Genomic DNA, 25,317 nt, shown 5'->3' with positions numbered 1-25,317 from the left:
TGCCAAAGCAGCCATGTTTGTATTGTTCCCTCAGCAATAGGCCACCACCGTCAGTTTATTATTTGTCCTCACTCTCTCACATACACACTTGCCATTCAGTCTCTTTTCTGCCTCTGTACTGCTTGCATTTCATAGTACGTAATGTCCCATTTTCTACCCAACTTAGTTGCATCATTTTCAATTTGTCTGAATTCAGATTTAAATTCAATTTTGTTTACTTTCCTGAAAATAGTGCTATAAGGAAAATGCACGATACAAAAAGAAGAGCACACGTGAAAAATAAGGTCACGTTCTTGATATCTACAAAAAAAAAAAAAGTACGTAAATTTTTTAATTGTCAAAAAATAATAGTTTCTACACCTTATGCTGTACATTGCTCATAGATCTAGAAATGTGTGGAGAAGGTTGGTGTAGCCTTACAAGGTCTAGTTGCACTTTAATAAATGTTGTACATACAGTGCATGTAGTTTGAAAGGTTATGTAAAATAATTTTATCTTACCTTAAATACTGCCTGCTTTGGCATATTAATTTGAAGTCAGTGAGCAGGGTTGCTATGGCTCTACTTGACTGGGGTGGACAGCAGTTGTGGTGTTGCCAGTATTTGTTGTGGTTGTTGCACTGATGTTGATGGTTGTAGTTCTTGTCTCAAGGCTGATTTAGAATTCACTTAATGGTTGTATTGGAGTATGCAGATATTCCACCGGCTATCTCTGCTGGTTTTTACCCTAGAGAACATTATACAGCTCAATGCATCTAGTTGTTTTAGGGTCCTTTTCAGTAATGAAATCTGCAACTGTAACAGTGGTAAGCAGTGTCTCAAGTAAGTCTTTGAGTGTCAACTGTTTAGTTTTGGGTTCTCCCTCATCCTTGTCTGTAATCTGCCTCTCTTCTACCTAGGATACGAGTTCCTCCAACATTTCTTCTGCAGTTTGTTCATCTTCTAAGAGTTCATTTAAATCTTGTAGGAAAACTAGTTTAATCTTTCCCTTTCAAAGCAGGATTCTGAGAGCAATAAACATAAACTTCCACTTAAAGCCACGATGAATTAGCACACACAAACAGGTTAAGGTGATCCTTTGCTGCCTTGAAGTCAGAAGCACATTTCTTTTGCTTGCTAATATAAGTTCTAAATGACATTTCCTTCCAATGTTATTCTGACTCGTTAGCATCTCACACTTGCTTAGGCACAAGCCAAGCCTTGGAAATAATTTACTCAGCTGGCCAGGGATAATCCTGGCAGCAGAGTGGTCAGCAGACACACTTTTACACCTAAATTTTGTGTACTTTGAAAATGTTAAACTGTCCAGAATTAAGCAAACGCACTTGTGCAGGCTTACTGTCCAGTTCATGGACCGCTTTACAGTATGAGTGGACTTTTTTCCTAATTATAAGGGCAGTGACTAGAGCATCTTGGTTTGTTTTCTGCTCAACTGACACATCAAGAAACATTTGTCTTATGCACTTGTAACAACCTCTTTGATATTTATTTCAGCAAGCCAGTCTGAATCAATCATTGCATAATCTCAAATTGAATGACTTGTTGATTCTCTAACACTAAATTCACCTTGGCACCTTCAGGGATGCCAAAAGTGTCAAGGTGTCATGGTTAATATTCAGAGATGAAATGGAGTAATGAAAAGACAGAAAATGAAGTGGTGAACATAGGAGAGTGTATGGTATGGTATGCATGGGAGGCTGTGTACCCTGAAGAGCCAAGCTAGACTTTGCTTTAAAATAATAGCATCATACTGGGCGCAGAGGGAAAATTTCCCACTGCGAAATGAATGGAGATGGTGTAGCATACTGATGTGGATATCATCAGGTCCTGGTGCCGACGGCCAGCACACGGAAAGCGTGGGCTCTAATTCTAGAAGAGTAAAAGGTATGTTACACGGCTCCAATCTGTCAGAGAAGAAATCTAAGGGCAATTGCTCTTTGGCAGGTTTAGACGCAAGAATGAGGGACAGATGTGAAGCCCTCGGGAATATGGACAAGATAGTTCCCAATTTCTGTGGCAACTTCTAAAGGTTCTGCAACATCAACTCCAGCAACCTGCAAAATGGGAGCTGGGTCCGGAGTGTACTTACCACACAATTTCTGCATCTTTTTCCAAATCGTGCACATAGGGAAAGATGAGGTAATGATAGATACGTAGTCTCGCCAACAAGCACATTTAGCATTGCGTATGACACTGCGAGCAACTGCCCTTGCCCGCTTAGTCCAACAGATGCTCCGTGGTACGGTTATATCGATAATGGCCCCATGCAGCACGGTTTAAATGCCCCACTTGGGCACATATAGTAGACCACCAAGGTACGCATGTCTGAGAATGCCTACCTGAGGTTTGGGGGACAGAGCGAGTCGCCACAGTTAGGACTAAGGTCGAAAATTGGTGCGCCAGTTCATCAATAGATGACAAAAGGGGGGTCCTCGCAACAGGTGGTAAGATCGGAGTATAAGTCCCAATCTGCTCAAGTAAATTGTCAACGAAGGTTACGAAGCGATTGGGTATTGGGTATATGTAGTAGAAGTAAGAAGGATAGGAAAGTGATCACTATCACGTAACTCTGGATTTCAGTGAAATCAAGTGCAATGGGCGAGGAACAGACAGAAAGATCAATGCAGGAGAGAGACTGAGTGCGAGAGTCAAAATGGGAAGGAGCATCTGTATTTAAAACATGAAGAGGATGAGAAGCGAGAAGAGTCTCCAACTGATCACCCCGAGTTGCAGTGGGACCCTCCCCACAGGTGATGATGAGCGTTAAAGTCACCCAACAAGATAGGTGGCGGTAGAGAAAAAATTTAAAACACGATATCAGAGATACAGAATGCATGGGAGGGAGAAAGATAGAGAGAGCAAACTGTAAACCACCTATGTAAATAAATCCGAGCTGCAGCGTAATGCAGCGGGAAATGAATAAAAATTTGTTGATACAGTATATCAACGTGTACAAGAAGCGTGCTTTCATTAAACGATTCATCAGGTAAAGGATCTGAAGAATGTAATTGCACATAGCCTGAAATGGGGTGAATGAGGGCAGAACAAATTTTGGACGCTTGCAATCCAACATATACTGGGGACAACTGGGAGAGCAACACTTGGAGTTCTCCTCGATTGCCCCTAAGGCCATGAATATTCCACTGTAAAAAAGACATTATGTACAGAAACAAAACTGGCAACAATAAGAAACGATAAAACCTATGGGTTTTTAGGATCTGTAAAGTCAATGTGTGGGGGTAACAGTAAGCATGTAAGCAAGGAAGAATGTGAATGTTGCAGAGGAATAGTGTGTTGTGAGAGTTCCAAAATAGAAAGGGTAGGAGGAGTTGTGTTGGTGTCCATTGGGGGTGTTGTCTCCACAATATTGTTATTAAGGAAGCCGACGATGCCATGATGTCAGAGACAGGAGAGACGTTGCAAGGAAAGGTCAGATTAACTATGGAAGCAACTAAAGAGGTCTGAGGGGGGTAGGAAGTATGAACCTGGAGAGATGTGTTGGCTGGGGTAGAAGAGGCTTGCAGTGTAACAGGAGAGGAAGGAGGCTGGAGGGTAACTATGGAGGGAGATGGGGGGGGGACAGGGAAAGAGGGGGCTACACAAGGAGAGTTGAACCTCTACCTTTGTGTGAGAGCTGGAAAGAGGGTGAGAACGAGGCTCCGAGGTAGGAGATATATGTATTCTGTGCAGGTGATGTACGCAAAGAAACTGTAGGTCTGCGAGGTCTCGTAGCCTGAGAAGCAAGTGAGTGAGATGAAGAAGTAGAAGTAGGAAGTGGTGCAGAGGTAGGAGTGTCAGAGGATAAAACTGCAAAAGAATTAGAAACTGGGGTAACCCTGGAAGACACAGACACAGAGGGATTGGGAGGTGGGAAGACCATCGAGGTTGGAGGTCTTCGGGCTACCCAAGCATACAGGACACTAGGGAGTTTACCTTGAAGGAGGAGCTGAGGGACTGCCATTGTGTAAGTGAGGCCCTCACACTCCTTAAGATAACGGATCTCTCGTTCATTACGATAAACCTGGCAAAGGCATGAAAAGGAAGGATGAGGTTCCCTGCAACTGAGACAAGAGGGGGGAAGACTACAAGATGTATTGGAATGAGCTGCTGTACTGCAGACTGGGAATTCCACTGCAGATCTGCAGTGTTTAGCGGGGTGTCCAAAATGCCAGCAATTACGACACTGTTGGGGAGTGGGAACGACTTGACGGACCTCTAGGCGATGTCCTGCAATATAGACAGAGGACAGAAGTTCATGGCAGTTGAAGGTTAAACGAGCGATGTTACTAGGAAAACGCCTCCGCCCACGAGCAGGCAGGATGTACGTATCTACCTTGAGAATAGGGACGTTCTGAAGGGCTAATTGTTCTAAAATATCCTCGCCGCAAGACAAAAAAATCACTCTGTAAAATGGTACTTGGTAAGACCACAGTACCACTGCAAGAATTAAGAGTAACGTGCTTACGAACGGTGACTGGTATGCTATCTATGGAAGTGATGTGGGAGAGAGCTTGCTCTGAATTCTGCACTGTTATGACATGTGCACCGCTTCAAAGAGCGTGGAAGGATATATTTTGGCCAACGTGCCATAAAAGAGTTTTACCAATTCCATGATCAGAAAGATAATCAGTTTGAGATGTCGATCGTAAAGAAAAGAATTTTCTCCATTGCATACTTGTTAGTCCGGTGTGCAAAGGCAGTGAGTGTCGTGTAGGTCGTTTTTGAGTGGTCATCGATGAACTGTCGTCAGAAGGTTGTCTTGGACACTTAGAAGTAGAACCTCAGGCGGTCTGACCTGAGGGAGGTGGGCGATCCAAGAACCGTCGCACCATATTCGGGGAAGCCAGACGCATTGTGAAAGGCGTGCTAGAAGCAGTGGCATGAACAGAAATGGGTGACACAGCAGCACCTGAAGCAGGTGACGAGGCATCACCGGCAGAAGGTACAGGGGTATGAGAAGAGTCGAGAGAATGGTCCAATAACGAAGCTAGGTCAGAACAAGGTGTGGGATCAGAATGGTGCCTGGGAGGAGGAAGGGTTTCACAGGGTGAAGACTCCATAATAATAGGTGCATCTTCTGTAATATCTACTTTCTTGTTATTTTAAGAAAAAAATTAAGAAGAAAAAAAAAAAAAACGAGGGACAGAAGAGGGACAGTTGCTAGGAGGTATGGAGGGGTCAAAAGCTCCTCCCCCTCATCCGAGAGGGCCTCGAGCCCACTGGCAGTGAAGATGCAGCATGGAACCCATGCCATACCCTACCCTTCATGCCAGTAAACCAGTGCTCCGGGATAGCAGCCTCACATCCACCGAGCTACCTCGGCGGACAAAAGAAAGGACGGTTGGAAACCTGCCACAAAGCATACCTTCCTCGGCTGCCACCCCACAGAACTGACAGGCAGCTTCCGGAGATACACCCATCATCTAAAGGGCACCCTGCCCACAACCTGGAAATCCGGGAAGGGAGCAGGGCATCCTCAGACAATTCAGATTCCACGGCAAACTACACCACCCCCGAGGGCCCTCATGGAGGGGGATGAACCCCAGCACACCACCCCCCATCTAGAAACTGTAATGCCAGAGGGGAAGACTCCAGAGGCTACAAACAGAACGGGGAAAACAGGGAGGGTAAGGCGAGGGGAGGGAAGGGAAAAAAAGAAGGGGGTATGGGGAGGAAGGGATAGGGAAGGGAGGATTGGGGAGTACTTAGACTTGGTCTAAGGAAGGAGACCAAAGAATTTGATTCCTGAGACCAAGAGCCTCTTTGCCACGTTATAGAAGAGGTGAACAAAAGAGCAGCATGGATAATAGCCCCAAGAAATGCGTGCAATATAATATATATATATATATATATATATATATATATATATATATATATATATATATATATATATATATATATATATATATATATATTTATATGTCGTGCCTAATAGGTAAAACTGGTCAATTAGCAAGAACTCATTTAAAATTAAGTCCTTTCTAAAATTTTCTCTTATACATTTAAAGATATATTTTTTCATTAATGTTAATGTAAAAATTTATAATTTTGCTTCAAAAGAATCTTAGAAAACTTACCTAACCTTATTATAACAAGAACAATTTATTTTAGCCTAACCCAACTAAATATATTTCAGATTTGTTTACAATAATTTAATACTAAACAAACACAGTGAAATATATTTTTTTCGTTAGGTTCAGAATGATTTTGGCGGAATTATTGCGTACAGAAATTTTCACTTGTCCTATATGGCAAGATGAATGTTGCTATTTAAGCCAAGATGGCAAGTTTTGCCTATTCGGCACGACATACATACATACATACATACATATATATATATATATATATATATATATATATATATATATATATATATATATATATATATATATATATATATATATATATATATATATATATATATATATATATACACACAGTAGGGCCCCACTTATACGGTGGGTTAGGTTCCAGGCTGTCGCTGGAAAGCACACATCGCCGGAAGGCAGAACTCCATTTTTTTCCATTTATAAATGCATATAAATGCCAGACAACAAGTTTACACTAAATTATATTAAGTTAGTAATAGAACTTGGCATTAAAAACACACAAAGTAAAATACAGTCACAGTAAATTCATTACTTATCTTAAAGTATTTGTAATCTTAATGTAGGGAGAGAGGTGAGTAGTGCTTATTTGTAGGAAGTCAGGTGCAGGTAGCCCAGGTGTAGGTAGCACTGGCTCCCCATCTCATACTTAATATACTGATATTTCAAACATCCCAGAGAGGTAAAATGCACATACAGTGCACTCATTATTTACCTTAAAATATGTGTAGTCTTAATATAGGAAGAGAGGTGAGTAGTATTTATTTGTATAAAGTCAGTGTAGGTAGCCGGTAGGTGTAGCCTGGGCTACACTTACCGGCTACTTACACTTTGGCCCAGAGCCATATTATTAACATTGACATGCCTTGTTCACTGAATTTAATCATTTCTAACAACTACCTTTAGATGCCATAATAAACGAAGGTAGAAGTAATGAATAATTCATGCCGAAAATTGTAAACAAAAGTGGAGTGGGGGAGTGGCTGGGCCAAACGCAGATTCATACACGTTTTCTCTGATGGCTGAACAGAGAAAACGTAATGTTGTCCCTCCACCCGGCTCCACAAGTATTATTATCAGAGCATATAAAATATGCAATAAATGCCAGACAACAAGTTTACACTAACTTATATTAAGTTAGCAATAAAAATAAGCATTAAAAACACAATAAAAGGTAAGATACACACAGAGTACATTTATTACTTATCTTAAAATATTAACCCTTTGACTGTCGCGGCCGTATATATACATCTTACGAGGTACCGTGTTTGACGTATATATACTCATAAATTCTAGCGGTTTCAAATCAAGCAGGAGAAAGCTGGTAGGCCCACATGTGAGAGAATGGGTGTGTGTGGTCAGTGTGCACCATATAAAAAAAATCCTGGAGCACGCAGTGCATAATGAGAAAAAAAAAACTCCGACCGTTTTTTTTAATTAAAATGCCGACTTTGTGGCCTATTTTCGTATAGTATTTATGGTTGTATTCTCGTTTTCTTGGTCTCATTTGATAGAATGGAAAACATGTTATAGAAATAGAGGTGATTTTGATTGATTTTACTATAAAAAGAACCTAGAAATGGAGCTCAAAGTAGGGGAAATGTTTGATTTTTGCCAATGTTCAAAAGTAAACAAATGATGCCATTGTCCAATAAATGTCCAACTAGCCATTCTAATATGCAGTCATGAATGGGTTGATGTTATTTATACAGTTATTACAGTATTGCAGTAGTCTGCATAATAGTAAGTCTTCTATTTTTTGTTTGAATAAAAATTCAAAATAGAAAGCAAGAGTAATATCAGAGGGGCCTGGAGACATGACTGATGAACAAAGAAAATGTTATTTTAGAGCCAGGAATGTCTGCATTGTTCATTCTGGACCTTATTTTGAAATTGTCATATTTTTTAGTTTTCGTGAAATTGGCCAAATTGCAAATTTCTGACCACATTATTAGGTAGTTGAAATCAGTTAATGGGCAGTTTCTTGTACTCAATCGATAGAAAAAATGGAGTTCTAGAGAAATAGCTATGAGTTTGGGCGACTGGAACAATGGAATTAGCAGAAAATAGGGCTCAAAGTGGGCGAAATCGCCGATTTGTAAACAGCGCCGAGGTCGCTAACTTCACGAGAGCATAATTCCGTCAGTTTTCCATCAAATTTCGTTTTTTTTTGTGCCATTACAATCGGGAAAAGATTCTCTATCGTTTCATAAGATTTTTTTTTTTTTTTTTTAAATTTTGCCACACCAGGAGACACCTCAGGATTGGGGGTTGCGACAGTCAAAGGGTTAATATTAATGTGTGAGAGGTGAGTGGCAGGGTGTTTATTGAATAAAATCAGAATGGCACACCATCATCCTCTAACTTGGCACTTAAAGCAAGAGGCTTACAACTTCTCTTTTTATTACAGCTAACCTTAGACGCCATCGTCAACGAGAGCCAACTGGTTAACGAAAGAGTAAACGAGAAAGAGAACAAGATACAGAGTTGAGACAATGTAAGAACACAAACTGAACAGGTAGCGGACGATCACTTGGTCAGGCGAAATAAATGCGTATTAATGTGTCTACATTTAGGTCATTCACGTCCATTTGTAAGAGTTTGTAAAACATTTACCTCAATATTTTTTTATTTTAATAATAATTACCTCACAATACAAATACTCTTACATTGTGTACAAGTTGTACAAGTTAGTTCAGAATAAACAAACAGCAACACACCATTTTTAGAGTGAATGAAGATAATAATATTAATAATAATAATAATAATAATAATAATAATAATAATAATAATAATAATAATATTATTATTAATAATAATAATATTATTATTAATAATAATAATTATTACTATTATTATTTATTATAAAAAGCACTAAACCCACAAGGGTCGTGAATTGCTATACATAGAGTAAAGGCATACGAAAAGAATATTTTTCTACAGTTACCCCCCAGTGTTTGACTAGAGAAAACGTAATTCTTCCGACACCACCTACGCAGCTGCTTTGTAAACAAATCTCATATTTATATCAGTTTATATTCTGAGTGTATGTATCATGTTTATATGCTATGTAATGGGTTTCATATATAATTTTCAGGAAAATATCATAGATGGATTAATGAAAATGCCTATATTAATGTAAAATAAGACATTTAGTGTGCCCAAGAGTGATTATTATTACGTAGTACTGGCGTCATGAGTAGAGAGAGACTTAGCGATTTTAATGTGTACCTGCACACCAGCACAGTGTGTAAGTATATTTAGGTAAGGTACACATAAATATAATTATCAGAGTACATATAAAATATGCAGTAACTTTAAAACACTTGAAATTTTGGAAAGTTTCGTGACATAATTGATGTGGTCACGGAAAATGTAAACAAACTGGGTGGGGGGGGCGCCGTATTTAAAAGACCGCTTGCCGTATAGCAAATTTTGGTCATAATTTGACATCGCCATATTAGCAGAACGCCGTAAAGCGGGGCCTTACTGTATATATATATATATATATATATATATATATATATATATATATATATATATATATATATATATATATATATATATATATATACAGTGGACCCCCGCATAACGATTACCTCCGAATGTGACCAATTATGTAAGTGTATTTATGTAAGTGCGTTTGTATGTGTATGTTTGGGGGTCTGAAATGGACTAATCTACTTCACAATATTTCTTATGGGAACAAATTCGGTCAGTACTGGCACCTGAACATACTTCTGGAGTGAAAAAATATCGTTAACCGGGGGTCCACTGTATATATATATATATATATATATATATATATATATATATATATATATATATATATATATATATATATATATATATATATATACACACAGTGGACCCCCGCATAACGATTACCTCCGAATGCGACCAATTATGTAAGTGTATTTATGTAAGTGCGTTTGTACGTGTATGTTTGGGGGTCTGAAATGGGCTAATCTACTTCACAATATTCCTTATGGGAATAAATTCGGTCAGTACTGGCACCTGAACATACTTATGGAGTGAAAAAATATCGTTAACCGGGGGTCCACTGTATATATATATATATATATATATATATATATATATATATATATTATATATATATATATATATATATATATATATTATATATATATATATATATATAAAACTGTCATGAAAATACCAGGTTAGGTACAATGACCTGCAGCTGGAATTTTTGGTCATCCGACTAAGGCCTTCCTCTGGCTTACCAGTCTACCCCCCCTTAAAAATTTTGGCTGTCTCCAACAAGCATCTCTAAATCATGCTATCAGGAAAAAAAGCTGCATATGCCACACCATAAGACTTTAGACCATTAGTGTGCACAGTAGAATAAAGGAGCTTAAAAGCATTGATTATAAAATATAATTTTAGAGAGGGGAATATGTAGGCTTTTTATCTGTGATCAGTTTTGAGGGTAATTCAACCCCAACAGCCCAGTCTGAGGCCAGGGTTCCCTGTTGACTAACTAGTCAACCAGGCAGTTTGTGATAGTGGCCTACAGGCCCACATAGCCATTACATCCTATTTGTTCTGGCATTTATAGAAGAAACCCATCTTATTATTTCTTGAAAACCTTTACCCCTGTTCTGACAATATTCCTCAAATCTGCTGATAATATGTTCAGTCTTGGGCCATGGATGTTGACACAATGTTCTTTAATTGTACCTGTGGATCCAGGCCTTCAAGTATCTCCCATGCAAATATTATCAGAAATCTCTCTCCTTTATTCCATAGAGAATAATTAAAGATATTCAAGCTATTCCAAACAGTTTAGATATTTACTGTAAAAGCATTGCATATTTTCCATCTAAATTAAAGTGATAATAAAAGAATCCACTTGGCCACTGTGTCACAATGTGACCCACTCTTAAAAAAACTGATAGCAATTAAACTATCCTTAAAAGAGAAGTGGTTCAGGCAAAACTGGGGACTGCAGAGCATCTACAGAAAAGAGGTAAGGAGGAAAAAATTACAAAGAGCAATTTGTGTGCCATTAATTCAAATAAACATGGGCAATGGTATAATGTAGTTTGAATCAATAATCTTGTGTATGAAACAGAGCACACAAGAAGCACACTTTCATGTAAGGAGTATCATGTTAAGGTTGAACAGACTATAAAAGAAAGGAGCTCAAAAGAGAAAGGTTAATGACAAAATAAAGTTTACTGGTAGTTTCTTGGTGACATTTGCATATAGGTGTTTTTTTAATTTAGTTTTTCCTTATACTGTATTGTTTCTTCATATTACTATTATTTTTTTTTTTATCTGTTCATGTTTGTTTCTACATACAGCAAATAAAATCTGTCTTCTTTACCTTAATTGCTTTATTTATTTTGGCATAGTTTCTATCCTGTTTGTCTCCTTAAGAAACTATTGGGTAAATATGTTTGGTTCTTTATAATCAGTAAAAAAAATCATCTTTTCTTCACCTCATTTGCAATTAAGACTTTTGAATAGACTGATGCAATGGCCAGAGAAGTATCAGATGCAGTTTAATATAGACAAATGCAAAGTTCTAAATGTTGGACAGGAAAATAACCATGCCACATATAAACTAAATAATGTAGATCTTAATACTACTGATTGTGAAAAGGATTTAGGAGTTTGGGTTAGCAGTAATCTAAAACCAAGACAACAGCGCATTAGTGTTCGCAATAAAGCTAACAGAATTCTTGGCTTCATATCAAGAAGTATAAATAATAGAAGTCTTCAGGTTGTTCTTCAACTCTATATATCCTTGGTTAGGCCTCATTTAGATTATGATGCACAGTTCTGGTAACCGTATTACAGAATTTATTTATTTTTTATTTATTTAATGTCTTTGCAAACAGTACATTGAGATTGTGTATATACAATAGTGGGATGCAATGCAAAGAGCCTCTATTATGCCTTGGCATTATGGGCCAACTTAACATTATTGGCTTACATTCTACTTAATACTAAGAAATAGTATATCATAGTTGTACAGTAGAATATTAATTATAAATGAATCAAAATCTGTGTAATACAAAGATATACGTATTTATATTCTAAAATGCTTTTGTGAAAAACAATGATTCAATTATATTCCTGTCAACAATGGATAAACGGTTCAATGTGATTGTTTCAGTTATGATGTGGGAGTACATACGTGAGTAAATGTGTACTGAGTATTTAGCATTTAGTCTAGGGTGATTAAGTGGCTTTTGAGAAGAGTCTTAAATTGATTTTCAGACTGGGTTACTTTAATATCTTCTGGTAATGAATTCCATAGATTGGGGCCCTTTATGTGCATAGAGTTTTTACACAGTGTGATATGGACACGAGGTATATCAAAAAGAGATGTGTGTCTTGTCTTGTGGTCATGTGTCCTGTTTAGGTCGGTGAGGAAAAGTTTGAGTGGGAGGTTTATATTTGCGTGTATTGTTCTGTGTATGTAGTAGGCACATGAATAAGTATGGATGTTCTTAATGGTAAGCAGATTCAGACTTTTGAAAATTGGTGGAGTATGCTGGCGGGAGTGGGAATTTGTTATCATTCTTACTGCTGCCTTTTGCTGGATTATTAGGGGTTTTAGGTGATTGGATGTTGTTGATCCCCATGCACAAATTCCATATGTAAGATAAGGGTATATGAGTGAATGGTACAGTGCGAGGAGAGCTGATTGTGGAACGTAGTACCTTATCTTTGATAGTATGCCTACAGTCGTGGAGATTTTCTTGGTGATTTGTTGTGTGTGTGTCCGGAACTTAAGGCTACTGTCAAGGTGGATACCTAGGAATTTTCCCTCATAGAGTCTTGTGAATGATGATCCATTTAGCGTAATGTTAACTGGATCATATGCAGCTTTGTTTCCAAACTGAATGAAATACGTTTTATCAGTGTTCAAGGTAAGTTTGTTAGTCATCATCCAGGCAGATATTTTCTGTAATTCAGCATTGACTGTGTTTGCTAGTATGACTGCATTTGGGTGGGAAGAATGGATATAAATGCACTGGGAAATATACAGAGGAGGATGCTCCCATGTATCAGAAATCTTCCCTATGAGGATAGACTGAGGGCCCTGAATCTGCACTCTCTAGAAAGGCATAGAATTAGGGAGGATATGATTGAGGTGTATAAATGGAAAACAGGAATAAATAAGGGGGATGTAAATAGCGTGCTGAAAATATCCAGCCAAGACAGGACTCGCAGCAATGGTTTCAAGTTGGAAAAATTAAAATCCAGGAAGGATATAGGAAAGCACTGGTTTGGTAATAGAGTTGTGGATGAGTGGAACAAACTCATGAGTACCATCATAGAAGCTGAGACGTTGTATAGTTTTAAAAATAGGTTAGATAAATACATGAGTGGGTGTGAGCTGGACCTGACTAGCTTGTGCTACTAGGTCGGATGCCGTGCTCCTTCCTTAAGTGGAAGTGACCTGACTAGGTGGGTCATTGGTCTTAGCTGGGGAGTGACATGGACCTGCTTTGCATGGGTCAGTAGGCCTACTGCAGTGTTCCTTCTTTCTTATGTTCTCCTTTCAAAAGGCCTTGCTTAATTCATATGTTCACGACTCACGAAATTGTAATCACACAATTGCAAATAAACCACAGTACAGGTGGATATTGAACTCACGGTCAGCTGGCCCAGTGGCTAACGTGCTGGTCTGGAGTTTTACAACTCACTAGCTATTAGTTCAATCCTAGCCCATACCATGGTTTCATATGCCCACATAGCTTTCCAGTTTTTTCTGACTTTTTATCAAGTCTTCCTTATCATTAAATTTACGTGACGCTATAACTCTATGCGAGTCATTCAGTACAAGGAGTAGAAGCTGGCTCGTTGCTTTGTCCGCTGAGTGCAAGACAAAAGTGATACTCTTGCACATAGGGGACGAGTCTACCTCGTGTAACTTGGCTGAATGTTAATTGTAATAATTCCTAATTATCTTTCTCAAACGTATTTCCTAATGTAACTCTCTCCTACTGTGTTCTTTAGTAAAACCTCAATTTAATGGATCTCCATCTAATGAATTTTGGAAATAATGGACAGAATCCACCGCGTAAACTGAAACTGAAAAAGCAAAATCTGCTTGATACAGAACTGTCCATTATTGTTTCAGCACATAATAAACAAATTTGGAAATAATGCAGCAAATCTGCTGAGTACAAATTTTTCATTACTGTCACTTCAAAATAATCTCAACTACCCACTATACAAGGTAAATAAAATTATTCAACTGCATTTTTGTAACTTCTTTATTGTCGACATGCATTGTAATATGTATATCTAGAAATTATTAACCCCTTCTCCTGTATAAATTACTAAAAGTAAGAGGTAAAATGATAGGGTTTCTTCTTTTCCAGGTCATCTTGCAATGTGTTAATATTATTATTATTATAATCAAAAAAGAAGCGCTAAGCCACAAGGGCTATACAGCGCAATGTGTTAATAAAAAATCTAGAAATTAAATTATGAATACATCAGAGTACTCTACTACCTTTCGTTTTTAGTATTTCTGAACATTATATGTCATTACGAGATACTCTCCCTTCCTATTAGTCCATTAAATTGAGTTTTTACTATTAATCATCTAAGCATTGTGGAAGCTTGCTGATCCATCTTATCTCCTCTCTCTCTTTTAGACTTCTTAGCTCATCCAAAAATAATAATAAAAAAATTTCTGGCAACATTTTCCTTCAATAACTTTGCATTAATTATTATTATTATTATTATTACAGTAGGGCCCCGCTTTATGGCGTTTTGCTTTACGGCGTTCCGCTAATACGGTCATTTCAAATTATGACCAAAACTCGCTATATGGCTCCCCTCACCTGACTTTCTAATACGGTCACCGCGCTCCACCCGGTTTGTTTGCATTCTCTGAGATCCAAGCACTAAGTCTCTCCATTATGTCTGGAAACAAAATTTCAAGTGTTTATAAAAGTTATTTCATATTGTATACATACTCTGATAATTATACTTATGTATACCTGTACCTAAATAAACTTACATACTGTGCTGGCATGCAGGTACACATTAAAATCAGTAAGAGTGTCTTATGTCTTGAGAAGCCACACTAGAAATAATAATAATAATAATAATCATCGAGTCTTATTAAATGTCGTATATTACGTTAATATACACATTTTCATTAATTCATTCATGATATTTTTTCAAAATTATATAATAAACACGATACATAACATATAAAGATGATAAATACACCCCACAATAGAATAAATAAACATAAATATGAGATGTGGTAGCCAGATAACTTGTACAAGTGACGGCAAGAATAACATTTTCTCTAGTCTAACATAAGAGAAAATGTGTTACTGGGAGTAACTGTAGAAAATTATTCCTTTCGTATGTATGTAAATAAGTTTATTCAGGTATACACAAATACAGTTACATAGATTATCATACATAACAGCATATGTGTAGAGAACCTAGGATAACCCAAAAAAGTCAGACAGGGTGACTTATTTCCATTGCCTTTGCTCAGAGCATCATTTCTTCTAAAAATGGTGTTACATGAGTATGGGAGTGTTCTTCTTTATTTATTCTACCATATCAATGTAGAGACAACTTGTACACTATGTAACTTGTACACAAACCGGACGTGTACACTTTGTTTGTTTACAAAACTTACGTTCGCATGGTTTGTTTACATAACTCTGCGCCTGTCCTCCCTCATGTACTGTCTCTCTCTCTCTCATTTATTCATTTTATCTCATTTACTCACTCCTGACCCTACACTAAGACTACAAATATTTTAAGGTAAGTAATGAGTGAACTGTATATGCACTTTATCGCTCTGGGATGCTTTCTAATTTTATATCATGTCTAAGACAACAATTTAAATTTTCTCTGACATACATCTCCACTCCACCACCCTTCCTGTTGACCCTATCAGTGTGGAATAGTTTATAACCCTATATGTTGCATTCATAAGGCATTTCTCTATCTTTCAGGTTGAACCAGGTCTCTGTTATACCAATAATATCTATATTACCTACACTTGCAAGTAATCTTAGCTCATCTATCTTATATCTTAGACTCCTACTATTTGTATAGTAAACCTTACCCCCTTGACTGTTGCAACCCCCAATCCTGAGGTGTCTCCTGGTGTTGTAAAATTTAAAAAAAAAAAAAAATTATTTTTTATGAAATGATAGAGAATCGTTTCCCGATTGTAATGACACCAAAAAAACGAAATTTGATGGAAAACTGACAGAATTAAGCTCTCGCGAAGTTAGCGGCCTTGGCGATATTTACAAATCGGCGATTTCGCCCACTTTGAGCCCTATTTTCGGCTAATTCCATTGGTCCAGTCGACCAAACTCATAGCTATTTCTTTAGAACTCTGTTTTTTCTATCGATTGAGTACAAGAAACTGCCCATTTACTGATTTCAACTACCCAATAACGTGGTCAGAAATTTGCAATTTGGCCAATTTCACGAAAATTAAAAAATATGACAATTTCAAAATAAGGTCCAGAATGAACAATGCAGACATTCCTGGCTCTAAAATAACATTTTCTTTGTTCATCAGTCGTCTCCAGGCCCCTCTGATATTACTCTTGCTTTCTATTTTGAATTTTTATTCAAACAAAAAATAGAAGATTTATTGTTATGCAGACTACTGCAATACTGTAATAATTGTACAAATAATGTCAACCCATTCATGACTGCATATTAGAATACCTAGTTGGACATTTATTGGACAATGACATCATTTGTTTACTTTTGAACATCGGCAAAAATCAAACATTTCCCCTGAGCTCCATTTCCAGGTTCTTTTTATAGTAAAACCAATCAAAATCACCTCTATTTCTATAATAGGTTTTCCATTCTATCAAATGAGACCAAGAAAACGAGAATACAGCCATAAATACTATATGAAAATAGACCACAAAGTCAGCATTTTAATTAAAAAAAGTGGTTGGAGTTTTTTTTTTCTCATTATGCACTGTGTGCTGCAGAATTTTTTTTATATGGTGCACACTGACCACACAGACCCATTCTCTCACATGTGGGCCTACCAGCTTTCTCCTGCTTGATTTAAAGCCACTAGAATTTATGAGTACACCTACCATCTGACTTACGACCTGCTCGACTTACGACCACTCGACTTACGACCGTGTTTTTTATGCCAAATTTCTGGGAAATAAACAACTATTTGTGTTGTACACAATGTTTATCCTAAACCTTACAGTATAAAATACAGTACTAACAACATAAAAAGTAAAGTAAAACATGAAATACCAAAATAAAACAATAAAATAAAGTTATTACAAAAATGTTTTGTTGATATTCAGTAGTAAAGTTCGACTTACGACCGGTTTCTCGGAATCGAACTCGGTCGTAAGTCGGATGGTAGGTGTATATATAAGTCAAACATAAGACGTATATATACGTCCGATACAGTTAAAGGGTTAAGGGAGCTAGTCACTAGTTGCCCATTGCTATCTCTCTTTGTTTGTTGATCAATTGATTTGCCATTATACTAGCAACTTTATTTTGAATATTGTCTTTTAAACATATCCCTGAGGTATCCAGGTAATAAGTGCTATTTTTAACCCTAATACTGCAGCCTGATTGTTTCCCACAAACACCCATACCTCTATAATCTATCAGTTTAAATTCCTAGACAAGTCATAAATTACCCCCTCAACTGAATTGGCTAATGCAACCACTCCATCCTCAGAGAGATAAACCCTATCCCTTGCATACATATCACGTTTGCCAAAGAACAGGTCCCAGTTATCAATGAATGGGATTGCAAGTTCCTTCCAGTACCTTTCTAGCCAGCAATTTATACCAAGTGCCCTAGACATCCATTCATTGCCCACTCCCTTTCTCGGCAAGATGCTACATATGACTGGGATCCCTCCCTTAGATCAAACTACTTCTATGGCTGACCTGTACTTATCCAGCAGCTCCTGTCTCCTGCCCTTCCCAATGTCATTACCCCCAGCACTAAGACAGATAATGGGCTTGTTCCCATTACCTGACATAATATTATCCAACCTGCTGACTATGTCACCAACACCTGCTCCTGGAAGGCACACTCTCTGTCTGACCTTTCTGTCTCTGTTACAAAAAGCACGGTCCATATATCTTACCTGAAAATTTCCTACTATTAAAATATTCTTACCTTGATTAGCAGGGGAATGAGTGGAACCTTCAACCTCACTAACCACTGAAGTGTACTCGTCCTGGAGAACAGAGAATTGATTTCCTACCTTCACATCTTCTCTGTTAACCCTCCTTATCTTCCTTCTTCCTGAACTGTGAACCACTTGCCACTTAAAGTGGCTGCCACTATCACTGCTAGTGACCATTTCCTCCTTATCAGCTAAATCCTTCTCACACTCACTCCTAAACTCATCTAGGTGAAGCTTCAGCCTCCTATTTTCTTCCTGAAGAAGTAGAATCTCCTTCTTCAACAATTTAACCTGAGATTCTAAAACACTACAACAAGCCATGGTGCTTGGTAACATCCCACGCTAACTCCCAGAGCTTAGGACAGGTATGACCGCAGGTGACCACTGACCTCTTTAATTACATCCCCAGGCCTGTTCTATATAACATTTGATCTCTATTTTGAATCCATAATCACATTTATTTTTATTTTACCTTATTTCTAAGGCAATAAAATATAGCCAAGAATGGTTTAGGACATCCCAATAATAGAAACAGACTTAGTAAAAACCAATATAATAGACAAAGGTGTGAAGGGATGCCCTACCCTTCATCTAGAAAATTGCCAAAAATCAAATATTTGCACTGCTTTGAGCCCTATTACATGCTACTTCCAGTTTTGAAACCAACCTAACTAGTACATCTTCCATTCTATCAACTGATACCAATAGCCAATAAAATTATAAATACCATCCTCAAAGTCATAATTTTAATCCAGGTCAAAGGTTTGCTTTTTTCTATCATGCCAAATTTTATAAATTATTTCAAAACTAAAAGTGTCTCATTCTCATCATGTATAATGTGCTAAAATATAATCCTGTAACTACCTCTGATGATATACAGTAGACCTTCATTTAAGACGGTTTTGTCTTGCACATTTTGGTTATAGCACGATTAACCCTTAAACGGTCCAAACGTATATATACGTTCACTCACGTAGCGCCCCAAATTTTTTGAGGGAAAAAAAATCTTTTCTTTTAAAAGGAAAAAAGAGCATATGGTACCCAGGCATCCCCAATTATTTTAATATGGCACACAGTGAGTGTGCACACCCATTCTCTCATGTCTAGGTGACTCAGGCTTATTGTGGCAATGTTGAATGAATGACTAAGAAAACGTATATATACGTTTGGGGCGCTACGCGCATGAACGTATATATACGTTCGGACCGTTTATTTAAGGGTTAAAGAATTGTGGCATATTTTTGTTTAACACTTCATAAAATTAGTTTAACACGGTTGCAGGAGGGGGAAAAAATTTTGAGTGTGTGGTCGCCTGCAGGGCAGGATGGGCTACAGTCATCCCCTGCCAGCATCAGCCACCCCCACCACCCTTCGAGCCTTTAGTTCGATTCATACGTGTGTTGGATGAACCTGTGCTAGTAGCATGCTGTGTTTGTTTAGATATGCATTAATTGCCATATCTCAAATCTGCCAAGCAATCATGGCACCCGGTAGGCATACAAGTGTTACTGAAAGTTGTAAGAAAAGGTTTAAGTGTTTAAATCTTAGAATTAATGAAGAAAATTGAGATATTAGACAAGAGAGAGCCAGGAGCTGGAATGAAGTGTCACTTTGTACACAAAAAGAATGAGGTAAATATGAGTTTGTGTGATGACTGACTTACTGACTGACTTGACTGATTTATTGAATGACTTGACTGATTTATGCACACTCCAGTACAACCATCAACTCCAATACCAGAACCACTACCATTCACCTCAGCCCAGTTGGGCCACAGCATAACTTTCCACAATCATCGCCAAAACACCAGCACCCACAATTTAAGATAAGAAATACTATTATTTTTTTTTCTGATGCATTTGCAGTCTTAAGCAGTAAAAACAACATAATATATCATGACAGCGAGCTACAATTACATATTCCTTTTATTTTTGTAAGATCTGGAGGTCTAAAAAAAAGTTGTCTGGCTTTTTGGGGGCTCCCAAGAACGTAACCCTATTTTTCCCATAAGTTCTTCAGTTTGACTTACGCGGCGTTTTCAGGAACGTAACTACAGTGTTAACAACGGTTTACTGTATAAAAAATCAATGTTCAATTCGAACCAACTACGATATATATGCCTAGTATTAAGTAGCCTGTAAAGCATTAGGTTTAGTCTGCCCAAAATGCCTTGGCATGATAGTGGCATTCTTTGCACTTGCAAATCAATACTGTAATTACACATTGTAAACTATGCATGGAAATAGACTCCTTATAACATGTTAGTCACACATTGTAAACCTTGCAAAGAAACAAAAATTTGAATTTGAATTTGAGGCAGGATATTTGTTTTTTTATACTGTGCACACACACCCATTCACTTATGTTTATGCAGAAATTTACCGATCACAGCATATTTGAGGGCAATGTGCCTAAAAAATAGTGACACTGGTGTCAACAATGATCTACATGAGAGACTGTGGAAAGGTTAAGTGTCTTGCACCAAGTCAAAGGATAATGGACACCTGGCCTAACAAAGTTGCACTGCACCAGTACAAAGTCAGAATTTGAGGTGCAGGTTAGAGCAAATAGTAGAGAGAGATGTATTCACAGGTTCATAACATGTACACACAGGTTCATAACATGTACACTTCATTCAAGACAGGCTCATTGGTTGGTGGTGGGAGGTAGGGTAGGATGACGATTATGACTGAATTTTTTTTTTTTTTTTAATTTGTTCCATATATTCCAAGATCCCCTTGTATGTTGCGTGTTACTGATGAGCAAAGACTATGGACCTCCACAGCAATAATGACAGATCTGATGATTATTATTGGTATTATATTCATGGAAATTGCTAAAGTAATGAGCATCATGTATTGTTGAATGACAATATGTACTGATGTTAGAGTGCAGAAGGAAGTCATCATAGTTGGTACAGTAAATCTGTTTCAGTCAAGCCTTCACATCCCAGACAGTGTCAAACAAGGCCTCCCATAATTTTTTTTTAGAATAAATCAACTCTCCTCTTACTGCTGCTCTTCCTTCCTTCTCTTTACCATCTATATAGAATGTTTTATAGTTAATTCAGTCTCTGTCTTTGGTGACTAGTAAGTCAGATTACTCCATGTTGTTGAAGCCCTTGTCACCATAACTTGGAGAGAGCTCGACAATTTTTCCTTGCTTAATTTGTAACTGTGCACCTGAATAACTGGGACAAACATAGAAGGGTAGCTACCAGCAGCATCATGGTCAGTAGATGCATTTGCCACACAGTTTTATATTATATACCTGGAGAGGGTTTTGGGGGTCAACGCCCCCGAGGCCCGGTCTGTGATCAGGCCTGCTTGCTGCAGTTTAACTTCAGTCTTATTCAACTGCATAGGCTTCACGGATCTAAAAATTTCACCATTACCAGCACTATGTATACATGTTGGAAGAACTTCTTCATTTTTCTTAGTGAATTAATCTTTGTTCATTAACCCCCATGCTCACATGTAATTTCTACCATTTGCAATCCTTCTCATAGCTTATCTAGGATCTTTTCCTTGTTATATATTTGTTCTTTTTCTTCCCATTTCAATATCCACTATCACCAGTGCTCCTCTTAGGTGCTATTATGTCTAAAGGTAGATAAGTAGAACTGGTGACATGACAAAAAGAATGAATAAATATGCAGTAAACAATACAGTGAGCAAAACAATATCAAGTCAGTTTACTGACAGAATTATGAAATATACACTACACTAAGGGTAAAACAAAGTACTGTACCCTGATAATGAATGAATCCTGAGACTATCACACTGTAATTACATAAATCCCTTCTTTAGTGTTAAATATTTCAAATTTTTTTTAAATTTCTGGTACAAGGATTGTTGTGTTGCATAAAATGATTACGTTCTCAAGATACAAATTGTGCACACTCAAAACTAACGCAAAAGATGAGCACCGGAGAAGACTGCTGAATTTGTTACAGCACTACACGACATCCATGATTTGAGTTGTTAAGCAAAGTCAAAACATGCACAAAGTGCACATTGTGTAACACTTTTTCGGGGCAGTTGTTACTCTTTATCCTAAGGGAAGTAGCATGTAAGTGATCTGGAGAGATAGGAATTCTACCATACTCTTGGGGTACAAATCAGTTATTTCTTAAGTGGGCAAGACATGACAAAAGAGTTATTGCCCTTCAGTCAAGTACAGCTGATGAGGTACTTGATGGTAAACTTGCTCACATGCTCTCATCATCAGTTGGTCATAGGATTACTTTCCATAAATTGCACAACCAAGTTTGCAACGTGAGTGCAGGATGCCTCTTCAGCTGAAGCCTTTCCAAAACACTGTGCAGTGGCTGGCCATTGCCATTGGTCGCTATACAAGAGTTAATTTACCCTAGGAAACCATCTTCCTTCTTGTAAGGACCATTATGATATTCATGGTGGAAGTGTCAAACTCATAGTGATCATGCAGATATATTCCATTGATGAGTGTGTGGGAGATATCCACAATTAACTCAAGTCTAAATGCCATGGATATCTATAGTCAGCTTGAGCTTCAAGACCTTCTTGATTAGTGTGGAAACTTTCATCTATCCCCCTCGTGGTTGTAACCACTATCTAAAAATCACGACCAAAACCGTGCATGACTTTTGTTTCTGTTATGGAGTTGCATCCCAGCCATCGACAATGTACTGTATCTTTATATTCACAGTTTAGTACCTACAACTAATTGTTTATTATCCATGGCAGGTTCCCAGATCCTCAATCTCAGTTTCATAGAACTGGCAAATCAGGGTTTAGGAACTACAAGGTGGCATCAGACATTTTTTTTATTATTTATTGGTTTTCTATGCATAATTAGATCAACTCAATAATAAGCTTGCATTCCCATCAGTGCCTTATCTTTAAGAGGAAATGTAATGTTTGCTACCTGGATTCGAGAAAAATTGTTAATAGGCATGCACTGGTTCATCTCCAACAGTTAAGCCTTCTTTTGTTTGTCCCAACTGCTCAAGTGACCAGTTATCTTGACCCCTCCACAGTGCACTCTTGATTTTTTTGCAATAATGCACAAATGTTTCTAATTTCTTTCTTTGGATGTCTACTTTGTTAACAACCCTGCCTTTATCTGCTACTCTGTCAGTCTGCAAAAACTGTCAGGTTATGTACAATCCAGTATGTTCACATAAGTTTATTCTGGTCATTACAGTTGAGCTTTATTTTCAGCACTGCCCTAACACTTTGACATGCTTATGAGCATTTAAGTGATCTAAATAGTCTTTTGCTACCAGCCAACAGTAAATTTTGAAAATTCCTTCTTGATATGCTTACAGTATTTGCCTTCTGCTCTTGAAGTCCCACATTTAATGCTCTTTAATTCAATGACTTCTTAACTGAAACTGATTTTCAGCACCAATAATGTCAATTATTATTATTATAATCAAAAAGAAGCGCTAAGCCACAAGGACTATACAGCGCTGCAGGGCAGGAAGGAAGCGAGGGTATCAGGTGGCAAAAGGGAGATGGATGAGTAATAGGTTACGGATAACAGCGGGGTAGTGGATGGTGAAAGGGTAAAGGGCAGCAAGAGACTGAACTAGAAAGGGCTGAGGGGAGTGCGAAAAGTATCATCAGAGTTTGTGGAGTAAATCAGTCGTTGTCAAGAAGTCAATGAGAGAGTCAGGGTTAAAGGAGGGTCCATCAGCAAGAAGGGAAGGTAAAGAGAGAGTAGTAGAATGAAGACGACGTTGGAGGTAAATTCTGCGTGCTCGTTGATAGAGAGGGCAGTCTAACAGAATGTGGCTAATCGATACTGGAACTTGACACTGCTCACAGAGAGGAACAGGGTGCCTCTCCATGAGATACCCATGAGTAAGACGAGTGTGGCCAATGCGAAGGCGGGAGAGAGTGGTCTCCCAACCTCGGCACTGATGACAAGAAGACGGCCAGTAACTTATGCTCGGTTTAATAGAATGAAGTTTGTTACCGAGCAGAGTTGACCAACGTTGTTGCCAACGGGTGCGAAGGTGGGTAGTTATTGCAGCAAAATAGTCCAGAAATGGAACACCTCGATAGGAAATCGGTAGGTCATGTACTGCTGACCGCGCAGCAGTGTCTGCCTGTTCATTGCCCTGTACGTCGACATGACCAGGGACCCAACAAAAAACAATATCTTTATGTTTGGTAGAGATACGGCGTAGCCAAAGTTGGATACGGAGAACTAGGGGATGAGATGTATCAAATTTTCGTATAGCCTGTAGAGCACTAAGGGAGTCTGAGACTACTACAAATGATGACACAGGCATAGATGCGATACGAATAAGTGCTGCAAGAATGGCATACAGTTCAGCAGTAAAAATGCTAGCTGAAGATAGTAAATGCCCCCGCACGATGCTGTCCGGAAACACTGCTGCGAATCCGACGCCGTCTGAAGACTTAGAGCCATCTGTGTACACAGCGGTGGCATGAGAATGGGAGTAGAAGTGATCAAGAAAAAGAGAGCGGGAAGCCACCGTAGGCAGTTGAGCTTTCGAGCAAGGGAGTGAGAAAGAACAGACCCGAACAGCTGGAACTTCCCAGGGGGGTAGGGAAAAGTGAGATGCTACATGAACATATAAAGGTGGTAACTGAAGGGAAGACAAGAGTGAATGTAGGCGAAGAGAAAAGGGACGGAGCAAACGGGTGGCGAACGAATAAAGAATGTCTACTAATATTGGTGACCATTCTATAAATGGAAGGATTGTGTAGATTGTGAGAGCGTACATAGTAGCGAAGGCAATGGGCATCACGGCGATCAGACAAGGATGGAACATTCGCTTCTGTATAGAGGCTCTCAACAGGGGAAGAGCGAAAAGCACCAAGGCACAAACGTAATCCTTGGTGATGGATAGAGTTAAGGCTAGAGAGAGTAGCAGGAGAGGCCGCGGAATAAATCTGGTCACCATAATCGAGTTTCGATAAAACGAGGGCTGAATGTAGGTGAAGCAGAGTTCGACGATCAGCTCCCCAGGAAAGATGAGCAAGGGTTTTAAGAAGGTTTAGCCGGCTGTGACAAGTT

General features: G+C 38.2%; 1 protein-coding gene across 14 annotated transcripts in view; it reads right to left on the bottom strand.

Annotated features, from left to right (window-relative positions):
• The window catches only part of LOC138855215 (uncharacterized), a 247,815-nt gene that overhangs the window by 46,696 nt on the left and 175,802 nt on the right, over nt 1-25,317 (bottom strand). For 2 of the 14 annotated variants that reach the window (XR_011394488.1, XM_070103617.1), the window contains one exon: nt 501-726. The exons of the other annotated variants lie outside the window; for them this stretch is intronic. Coding sequence is in view for 1 of the 2 variants with exons in the window: in XM_070103617.1 (XP_069959718.1) it covers nt 706-726 (21 nt within the window). In the remaining variant the exon portion in view is untranslated. The remainder of the gene's footprint in view (nt 1-500; nt 727-25,317) is intronic. 14 annotated transcript variants of the gene reach the window in all.

The sequence above is a fragment of the Cherax quadricarinatus genome, chromosome 1 (assembly GCF_038502225.1).
Source record: "Cherax quadricarinatus isolate ZL_2023a chromosome 1, ASM3850222v1, whole genome shotgun sequence".
NCBI lineage: Eukaryota > Metazoa > Arthropoda > Malacostraca > Decapoda > Parastacidae > Cherax > Cherax quadricarinatus.
Note: the sequence above shows the minus strand (reverse complement) of the source record. Positions and strands in the feature narration are given on the sequence as shown.